At 40.5% G+C, this 11,723-nt stretch overlaps 1 protein-coding gene across 1 annotated transcript; it reads left to right on the forward strand.

The window, feature by feature from the left end:
• Window positions 1–1,415: 1,415 nt before the first annotated feature.
• LOC141601027 (protein FAR1-RELATED SEQUENCE 5-like) lies at window positions 1,416–2,758 on the forward strand. Its single transcript, XM_074421289.1, has 2 exons — window positions 1,416–1,528; window positions 1,852–2,758. The coding sequence occupies exons 1-2, from the start codon at window positions 1,416–1,418 to the stop codon at window positions 2,756–2,758; spliced, it is 1,020 nt and encodes a 339-aa protein (XP_074277390.1).
• The last annotated feature ends 8,965 nt before the right edge of the window (window positions 2,759–11,723 follow it).

Genomic DNA, 11,723 nt, shown 5'->3' on the forward strand with positions numbered 1-11,723 from the left:
CCGATACGAAATTAACGGGTTTGGGTTGAGGCTCAATGACCCATTTATGTAAGTGGGTCGACACGAACACGACACGATATTTAATTGGGTCGGGTTTAGGTTGAGCTCTCTAAACACGAACCCGACACGAATGACTTGTTTAATAAATTAATCCTAATTTTTTTATCTTTCATCACATAAATATACTTAAAACTTTCCAAATATTGACATGACACGAAAACACGACCCGAACCCGACACGATATTCGCGGGTTAGGGTTGAGGCTTGATGACCCATTTATGTAAGTGGGTCGACACGAACACGACACGAGATTTACACGGGTCGGGTTTGGGTTGAAGGGTTTATGACCCGTTTACATGTGACACGAACACGAACCCGACACGACCCGATCTATTTGACAGGTCTATTTGGCGGGAGTAGTATTGGGAATAACCCCAAGATTAATTAACACTTATTTTAATCTAATCTCCATAATTAACAACACTTATTTTAATCTAATCTTTATAATTAACAACACTTATTTTTAATCTAATCTTTTTAATTGACACTTTATCTCTCTTATTATTTTCATTACTTAAATACAGTAACTTATACTAGAACAAAAAAAATACAGTGATTAAAATTTTGGAAACCTTATTTTTTAATACTCGTTGAACATCTACACCAAAAAAAAATACTCGTTCAACATTTGATTAAATGGCGCTTGATTTTGATCTCAATAACTTGTATGAAGAAGGTGAATGTTCACGAGCAGCAGAAACAAAAGGCAACGGTGAAGCAGAATATAAGGGCGATGTTGATTTAATGAAAGAGTATGTCGAGTTGTATGGCGACGGTCCAGTGGATGATGATGACACCATCGTTACTGCTGCTGAGAACGACAACATTGTTGAACCTGTTGTAGGTTTGGCTTACAAGTCATCTCGAAGAACTCAGACTTTCGCCCATTCATACGCATATAAGAAGGGGTTTTCATGCTACATTCGCAGTAATAAACTCTTTAAAAAGTACAAGGAAGACGGTGTTTCAAAAAAAGGTTCCTTTAAGAATGAACCGCGGTATCATATGTATGAAAGATTAAGGCTTTGTTGTGGTCATGCTGCTAAAACCAAGGATGCCTGCAATGCTTACATTGAGTCCCGTTATTTCGACGATGAAGACGTAGTGAAGATAACGCAATGCCATTTAGAGCACAACCATGAGATGGATCCTAAGAAAAGCTAGGTTATTTGTTGGGTTTAGACATATAAATGACTACTTCAAAAAGAGGATGATGATCAATGATGCTGCTGGTATTTCAATATTAAATAATTACAAGTCGTTGGTCTTGGAGGGGGGAGGTCATGAGAACCTTGGCTTTAAGTTTAGTGATAGTCGAAACGCCATCAATCAAGAACGAAGACGTAGCGTCATAGATGGCGATCTTTGAAGAATTGAAGGCATATTTTGAGAAGATGAAAGAGGAGGATCCTAATTATTTCTATGCAATTGAGCTCGATGATTTTGGGGCTCCAATGAATGTTTTTTGGTGTGATTCACGCTGCCGAGCTATGTTTAAATCGTATGGAGACGTTGTGTCGTACGATACAACTTTCTTGACGAATATGTAAGGCGTTATATCTCAATTTATCTGTGTTAAAATGTTATTTTGATTAATCGTATTTGTTTGTTTTGTTATGTAAGAGTAGGAGTGTTTTACCGTGCTTCAAGAATTCATAAAATTAAAATTAAAATTACCAATTTAATTGTACTATAGAAATTATTCGATTCATCGATTTTATTTGTTTGGTTATGTAAGTATAAGTTTTGTAGTATATCATTAATCTGATAAAGTAAATCATGGTGTTACAGGTATCGCATGCCTTTTTCCCCTTTCATAGGGGTGAATCAACATGGGAATTCAATTGCTTTTGCTTGTGCTTTGGTTACGCGTGATTATGAAGAAAGTTTTGAGTGGGTTTTTGCCAAGTTTTTAGAATGCATGGGTAAAGCTCCATCAGATATATTGACAGACCAGGAAAGAGCAATTGGTAATGCAATTAAAAAAATCTTCCCAAACACTCACCACAGGCTCTGCCTTTGGCACATATTGAAAAATGCTGGTAAAAATCTGGGAAAACATCCACTTTGGAACGATATCTCAAGTGACCTTAATTTAGCAGTTCACGACAGTTTGGAGGTGCATGATTTTGAGATAGCATGGAAGGAAATGGTTCGTAAATATGGTATTGAAAAATGTTCGTGGGTGACGGAGTCGTATTTGATCAGGGAGAGCTGGGTCCCCGCATATTGGCATGGGATATTTTGTGCTGGGATGTCGTCGACGCAGAGGAGTGAGCAACAAAACCGGTTTTTCAAAACTTATGTCAATGGGAGGACTACTTTAAGTCAGTTTGCCCAGAAAATTGAGGAAGCCTTGAAATTGAAAGTAGAGGAGGAGACCGCGAACAATCACGATTGCACAGAGAAACCGTATAAGATTGAGTGCAACTTACTTGTTGAGCAGGTTTTCCATAAATTGTATACTAAGAAGATATATAAGTTGGTACGTGACGAGGTAATTGGGTTAATTTATACGAACGCTGATCCGCCGAGAAGACTTGGGCATAGTGTGACATTTAACGTTGAAGATAAAAAAGTGGCGCCATTTGGCAAGTGTAAGAAATATTGGGTTGATATTGACAGAAGTGTGGGACTGCTCAAGTGCTCATGTAAGTTATTTGAGTTCAAGGGTATCTTTGTGTCGACATATTATTAGATGCATGGTTATCGAAGATGTGAAGGTGATCCTGGAGAAGTATATACTTGATCGATGGCGAAAGGACTTGGTTAGAGAATACGAGACAATCAAAACTGGGTACTATAATCCGGAAGCCTCAGCTCGTGCGAAGAAGTCGTTGGAGGTAACTATAAGGAACCATTACATTTCCACACTAGCGCTTCGAGACGATGAAACTTATGCAACATATGATAGATTGACTTCTGAATTAATTAAGGAGTTGGAGGGGATTGTTGGTGTTGAACCTATAGACGCCTATGTCCCTGGCGGTGTTTCTTCTAGGGTATGGGGTCATAGAAGGCTACAGCCTAAGGAATGCAATATTAGATATATGAAGAGGAAGGCAGCATAGAGGGAAGGTGGTCTGCAGGACCCTGTTGACAGAAGAAGATCTGGGAGGGTACCAAAAGGCAATAGAACTCCCGATGCTAGAAAGAATAAGAAGGTGAGTAATAGAGTAATTGTTATTCATTGTTGTACTAAATTCTTTACTCGGCTTTTTTGCATAACTCTCTAAATAACGTCATAATTTTTTGAATTGCAGAAAAAAACTAATGTTCCAAACCCATTCACCGCTAATGAGAGCAATCATTTAAATACTGCATGTAGCGAGTTTGGTGCATTGCAATCTACTCCTACAAGACAGTTTGGTGCGTCGCAATGTACCCCTACGAGGAGCCAGTTTGGTGCGTCGCAATGTACCCCTACGCGGAGCCTGTTTTGTGCGTCACAATGTACCCCTACGCGGAGCCAGTTTGATACGTCGCAATCAACTCCTACAAGGAGCGTATTAGGTGCATCGCAATTACGCTCACCTTATTCTACCCCTAGCAGAAGCACATTTGGTGCATCACAGCCTACTCCTCCTTTGCATGCGATGGAAGGAGATGTTAATCGATCGATGAATGAGTCATCTTACGAATTTTACCGTTAGTCTGTTTGTCATGTAAATTGCATATGAATGAAATTGCATTTTGCATAATGAAGACAATAATCTACTTAATGAAGTCTAATTATATTGACCGAGTTTAATTTCACATACCATAAGTTTAATTCCAGAAACCATGAGTTTATAATTACAAAATTACATACCAATTTAAACTTAGAGCCCTAAAAGATCAACTTAAAAGTAAATAAAGTCATGGACAATATCGCCTCTTATAATCTTCGTCGTAGAAGAAGTTCTCAGTACGCAGTTGCTCTTCAATACGTTCAATGGTCGGGCCTGAGTGGAACCACCAGGTATACCATCCCCTTGTTGCCTTGCTCACACAACGTTTCCACCAGCCGTACCTAGGTATTATATAACCCACCATCAAGTCCTCATTAGAACCCACTTCGTAAGCGGATGATCTCTCATCTGTCCCTTTGAGGATGACCTTTCCTTTTGGATACGCAACTGAATTTGGAACATTCCTAGCCCTTCTAAGAAATCTTTCTTCCTCTAGTTTTGTTATTTCTGCCTCCCAAGGACAATCCGGATTTGAAACCGCTTGTCTTTTATTTGGATGTTGAAACTTCCACCAGAAAGGGTCGCACTTCCGTTTTCTGTTCATATCCATAATTTCTTCGAAAGATTCCAGTAAGATCAAACATGCATAAAGATTAATGAGATACATGATGTTACTCAAAACTCACAATCATCAATCCTTTAAACCTAAACCTCAATATATGTAGAACATGCATATTTGGGGATTACATATCATATAATCAGAATCATCAAGACATCAATATATGAAGAACAAGCATGCATCTTGGACTGACTAAGCAACAATAATCATTTAAACTTGTACAGAGTATAAATTTAGGGCAAAATTTGTATACAAAGAACAATATTCCATCAAGTACTTCATCTTCTACTGATGAAGAACAATAATTATTAATAAACATATTTAAGTTTAAATGTGAGATCAAACCTACCTTGTTGATAATGATGAAGAAGTAGGCGTGATGTAGACGTTATCAGACGGTATGTCTCTTCAACTTCTCTGTGCAGTCAGTTTATATGGGGAAGTGGAAAAAAATATGAATGGGTGCCACTTTGTTGTGGGATATTAAAATAAACGATTTGTATTTTTTTTTTATTCAGTACAATATAAACATGATTATAGGATTATACTGTGGCAGAAAATTAAAAAAAAAAAGAGATAAGATCTTAACAATATTGCGTTATTTTAATAGCTTTAGGATACGGATATTATAATATTGCATTATGTGATATGATGATCTAACAACGAACGAAACCTACTTAGATAAACATAAACATTATAACATTAATATATTTTCTTCTGTAAAATGATCTAAAAAGAACGAAACTTACTTTGATAAACATAAACATTATATATTAATATTTTTTGATTATTCCATAAAATAAAAAACAAACAAGACATTTCCTAATTGAATATTGTCCATTTTCATGGACAATATGGTGGTTGTGGCCAACCACCACTAATTGACATTTTATACTTCTTCGTTTCATCACGGCCACCTTCGTTATGGTACCAACTGCCCCATGCTCTGCAAACCGGGGGCGGGATTCACCTAGTTTCCGTATCGCATCTTGGCGGGATGTAGGACATGATAAGGTCCCCGCACGAACCAACTCGAATGCCGGTGATGTCTTGTTGTATCCCTTGACCTTATAGTTATTTGGTATATAGACCCTTGGTTCCCACCTCATTCTTTTGTATGGGTAAACAACTTCCATTTAGGTTTTTTAGGGTTTTTGGGTTGTGTTGATGGAATGGTTGACAGAGAAAAAAATTTATGGGGACACATATATATATAGGAGATGGAGATGGTGTCTTTTCATTTTTATACTCCATATTCAATGGTCAGTTTTACGTATATTGTATAGGTTCAATGTACATACGTCGTACGGTCCGTTTACTACGTATATTGTATAGCTTCAATGTACATACTCCATATTCTCTGGTAATTAATTTGAAGATGTGTGCGAAATGGTCCGTTTACTACGTTGTCTTCACGTGGAAATGCAATTCGTTAATTTAAAGTGTATACAAACAAATTTACATAAAATTAAACAAGTCATTTTCTTAATAGACTTCCCGATCGTTTCTTAATGATGTAATTGCTCCCGTTATTTTGGTGACCCAACATAAATCCTAACGCTAACTTACGGCACATTTTACCGTCTTTCTCAAGTTCTGCCAAGTTTCCATCAGATGGATATAGTAACTTAAGAAAATGGTGCATGACGTAAGTTCTTTGAATCCCCTCAATTGCCACTCCTTTCTTCTCCTTGATTTGCCATTTCATCGCACTTGAGCGAAATCCCACCGGCCAAACTTGTTGCTTTCTCCAACGTCCTTTTCTGCAAAAACATATAGAAAATTCCATCTATTAGCGTTGTGCTATTTATGCTTTAGTAGCACATAACATATACGAAACGTTATTAGGACATTAATAACACTTGCTTACCACAACTTCATGAACATTCGTGTTGTCAACTGAATCATCGGTTGTCTTGTAAAGGCGTACTGACTTTTTACACTTGTTCACCACATACAACATCCAGAGGCCATCAACAAATACAGGTACATGGAACTAGTCAATAAACATGGAAGGTTCAGGCACAAATAAAAACAAATACGAGTGAGGCACAGATAAAACCATCATGCATGCAAATTTATGAAGAAAAGGCACTTACATGGGTTGTCTCACTCAGTTTAAACCCCTTACTTACATCTTTCTTAACTAGGGTGGCCATATTCGGCATGAACTTATGACAGCCTCTACCCTTCACAACCAGATCAAGCATCTCCCCCTACATAAATTGAAGAAACATGTAGTTCTAAGATTGTACATTACAAAGTTAGTTGAATATGTCTCACAATTTACCATAAGTTTTGGACAAAGTATGTAGTGTTGAGTGTCAATCGGATCTTCCAAAAATAAAGTATAATTGATTACCCTTGCCAAAGCCTCCATTACCTAGTAAAAAAGTTAATCAAATTCTGATTTAGTAAAAATTAAACAATTAGTTAATGTAATTTAGATGGAAACCTTTTTCAACAACCTCTACACCAATTGGTTCTTCTCCAAGAATAGCTTGACGAACACGACGGACCGACAATTCAACTTCTCCGTCATTGAAAATTGAGTCATCTTTGCACCTAAAAAATAACAATATGGACGATATCAAAGTACACAAACTGTATTATTTTATGAAAGCAACTACAGAATCCTAAAAATTCCCATGCACTAACCCATACGCAGCTTTGGCAGGATGTAGAACTATACGGCGTAGAAGTTTGTCAACCCTTTCATTGATAAATGTCTTTTGGTCCACATCTTCAACACTGCAGTTATTTGTTTCCTTTCTCGTGAACTTTTTAACTCGCTTACGTCCTACCGTTGCCGGCTTTACCTTCACCTTCTTCAAATCCACATCAACACCCATTTCCTTAGTCACCGAGCACCCTTTACCTTCAAGCCACTTTGGTCTACAGTAGCGTGGACATATTGGGTAAGGTTGGCCATAAACGACATTCGAACAACATCGACCTTCCAAAATGATCCTCTGAATCACCTACCCTATCAGCAGCTATTGCCTTTTGAATATCAGAGTGTTGCCATGCACCCAATCTTGGCTCATCAACTTTCCACCTAAGGCCCTTACCCTCAAAGTTCAACCTATCAAGATAAATAATCTGCAAGTACAACACGTGTGAGAGATAATGCACGATTATGGAGTGCAACTTTCAGGGAAAATTAACAACCATATCTGAAGCTATTCACATATAATGTGGAATCACTTACCATCAAGACTAATGCACAAACTGAAATACCTTCACATGTACCTTCACCAAGTATATTTCACCATCCACTTTGTAAAATGAACTTAGACCAATTCCATTTCCAACTTTCAGAAACGTAATCGTAAACAACCGCTCGTAGACTCGGACTTGCAAAGTTGCTCTTCGTAGTACGAGAGAAGGACACCTAATACATAAAAAATGAAATGCCGCAAGAAAAGTACTCTACTTTTGACCTCAGATATACATGCATTGTAGATGAAGTTGTAGGGGACACCACCATAACATTCATAGTGTTTCTTCAATTCCTTAAACTCTAGACGCCTTGAAGACGTTTCTTCAAAGTCGAAGGCGTCATCACCATATGGTAAACCAAGCACCCACCCAATCATTTCCTCATCAACTTTAACAATATAATCATCACGAATTTTCAGTTCACAGGATCTAGGGTTCCACTTACGACTCAACCATGCCAGGAAAAAACGGTCCAGCGACTTGTTTATTTTGAGGTCAAGGATCGTCGAAAAATGGACTCGCTTTACCCACTGGATTTGATTACTATTTAAGTTGACAATGAGCTCCATTACTTTATGAGGATAAAAGCGCATTGGAGGATACTGAAATTAAAGATAAAAAATTGGGGTTTTTATCGAACAAATTGGAATTAATAGGGAGTACTAATAGGGAGTACTAATTAAAATTTAAAATTTAAATATTACCTTTCGGGGCCGGATGATTTGTGAAGCTTCCTTGGCCTTCCACGCTTCTCGGGTTTATCGATGCTTCTATCCTTCGAATGGGTGTCCTTCAAAAGAACCAGTGAGATTAATTTTAGTACATCTCCTGCAACTAATTAGCACAAGGATTTACATGAGTATGAAATTAATTTAAAGACATACAGATTCAGTTTCGTCTCCGGATTTTGATTCATCCTCTTCATATTCGCCATCAGATTCTCCCTCGTTGTTAAGCTTCATGGTGAATACGGTTGTTCAATTAAATCTAAAATATTGAGTAATTAACAAATGAAAAAGTGTAAAGAAAGTATGGAAATACGTTATCGTTGACGTCTTCAGCTGCTTTGGTCGAACATGTTACTTCGTCTTCTACTGTTTTGTCACCCATGTCTATTCCCTTATTGATATCTTGACAACAATCTAGAACATTTCCCCAATATTCTCTGCCTACATCCATTATTTTCGACTTGGAGGGAAGTTAATTTTTTTAATTTTTCGCGAAATAGGGTTTTGAATTCTGGATTTGGGGGTGTTTTCTTTCGATTTTTCATTTCGGCGCCTGAATGAATGTTTTCCCTATTTATTTTCCCTTTAATTTTTTAAGAAATTTTTTCACTTATACCCTTGAAATATTGCAACTACGAAGGGATGGATTTAGTGAAATTGAGGGGCATTATTGTCAACGACATTTTGTTTAAAATATTTAGTTCTACCAAATAATTTAATTACGTTAAATAATGTTTAACCATATTACTTTGGAATTCTCCGGTACCAATTTTGTTTAAAAAATGTTTAGGTTTTAGGGTTTTAGGGTTTAGGGTTTAGGGTTTAGGGTTTATGGTTTAGGGATTTAGGGTTTATGTTTAGGGTTTTAGGGTTTATGGTTTATGGTTTAGGGTTTCAGGGTTTAGGGTTTAGGGATTAGGGTTTAGGATTACCTACACGGGAATCATATTAAATGAAGAAACATTATGGAGTATGGGGTTGATATACACTACTGGATAACGTCCGGTACCAACCTGTATTGTGTTAATCATCCTACATGTGATGCTACAATCCTCAAATATGAAGCATTATGGAGTATGGGGTTGATACACACTACTTTAGATAACGTCCGGTACCAACCTGTATTGTGTTAATCATCCTACATGTGATGTTACAATCCTCAAATATGAAGCATTATGGATTATGGGGGTGACATATACACTACTTTGGACAACGTCCGGTACCAACCTGTATGTGTTAATCATCCTACATGTGATGTTACTGATGGGGCATATTCTGCACCCGCTGACCAGTCAACATATTGAGCAAGGTCAAAGATATCCACAGCAAGTCAACGGCTTAGACAGCCTAACCGACGAGGCCTGTCGGCCTGTCAGATGGGTCCCGGCCGGGGCCACCAGCCAGCCGGGGCACACATCCGCAAACTCATATCCAAGACCCCTCGGCGGTGAGTCAACAGGGCCCGCCGGCCTGCCATGGGCCCCTCGGCCGAGGGGTAGGTCAGTCTTTCCACCTGCTAGCCACTTGGCCACTTGGCCACTACGTGACAAAAGGTGAAAGTCTATAAATACTCCTCAACTCTCATTGAGGAGGAGATCCACAATTTAACCTAAGAATCACTATTCATCTGGTAATATCTTCCTTATCTCTCTACAATACGTACTTTGCCAAGTAACAACAACTTACCTCTTTAAGTTACTGACTTGAGCGTCGGAGTGAGTTCGCTCGGTCCAAAGCCGAGCCCTCATGTTGTTCATCGTTTCAGGAGACCGCAAGGAGGATTCAACCAAAGACGTCATTCTACAAGCACGGGTGGTAACATATAACTGCTCTGGAATTACACCCGGAACAATTGGCGCCGTCTGTGGGGAAGAGATACTAGAAGCTAGTCACATTCATTCCCAAAAAAAAAAAAAAAAAAAAAAAACCCACCCAAAAAGCTAAGAAGATGTCAAAACAACAAAAGGTATTCGTAACTGACGAAACCGAGTTTTGCCAAGATGATACCGTCCACAATTATGGAGTTGCGCAGCCCTCCACCGGCCAGGTAATTCAACCGGAGTACGGGATGCCAATAATACCAGATACGCCGCTGCCCGCCAGCCAGGTCACAATCATGGGACATGTGGTCGATGCAGCGAAACTAAAGCTACTCCTGGACCTAATTGGTAGTACGTCGGCTCACACTGTCACACCGACAAGAGCGGCGGAACCCGTCCAGGAAACCAGGGCCTTAACGTGACTCCAAGAGACTTGAATGGAGCACCGGAAGAAGCCGGCCCCGTCAAGACGCCGGAGGAGCCCAGAGTGCCAGTGGTAGACCTAAGTCCTTCCCGCACCCGCGGGAGGACAGCGTCGCCGCGGCACCGACGAGGCCTGCCTCAGAGGAGTGAAAGAAGTCCGACTCGTCAGAGTCGGAGAAGAAGCCCGACTTACCATAGTCGGAGGAGAAGCCCCACCCAGTACGAGGTGAGAAGCCGGACTAGGAATGCGAGGAGCCGATCGCCGCGTGTCATTCGACACGTGGTCAGACAGCCCCTCAGTGCCTATGTCCTTGACACCGCCGTGCCAACCAAACTAAAATTTCCGGCGTTCACATACAAAGGGGATAGCGACCCCACCGACCATGCCGAGGCCTTTGAGTCGTACATGTCGGTGTGGGAACAACCCGATGAAGTCTGGTGCCGAGTCTTCCCAACGACCTTGCATGGGATGGCTCAGAGTTGGTACAAAGGGCTGCCCGACGGCTCAAGATCTTTATTACGCCGACCTAAGGGACGCCTTCCTAGCCCAAGACTCTTGCAATAAGAGAAGGGCCGTGGAGACATCGGACCTCCTAACTATTAGGGGGGGGGGGCGAGTCTCTACGAAGCTATGTGAAGAGGTTCGATGCCAAGGTTCAGCAGATTCGAGAGATTAATCCCGAGTGGCGGCCTCGCGGCGATGAAAGGCCTCCCAAGGGGAGACTTAAAAACGAGCTCATCAAGTCCGGAGGCCTGGGATTAGACGCCGCCAGGAAGATGGCCAACCAAGCCATCAAGGTAGAGGACTATCACAAGACCTGGGTAGGCCACGCGAGGCCGGGCACTCGAGAGAAGAAAAGCCACGGAAGGACAACCCGGATGAAAGACGCCGTGACAATAATAGGTCACGGTCGGACAAGACCGCCGGGAAGCGAGAACTCGGCGGACGCCGGTGGAATTCGGGGTGGACTACCAAAGGCGGTACAAAGATCACACCCCCGGTCGTATCGGCCGCCGAGGTCTTCGCCCGAGCAAGAACGAGGGCGAGAAATGGGAAAGGCCCCCAAGCCGAAAGGAGACGATGACACGAGCCGATCGTGAGTACCACGGCCACACCGGTCACCTTATCGACAACCGCCGCATCGAAGAATGCCATTGAAGAGCTGATCCGGAAGGGGAG

Source organism: Silene latifolia, chromosome 9 (assembly GCF_048544455.1).
Source record: "Silene latifolia isolate original U9 population chromosome 9, ASM4854445v1, whole genome shotgun sequence".
NCBI classification, from domain to species: domain Eukaryota; kingdom Viridiplantae; phylum Streptophyta; class Magnoliopsida; order Caryophyllales; family Caryophyllaceae; genus Silene; species Silene latifolia.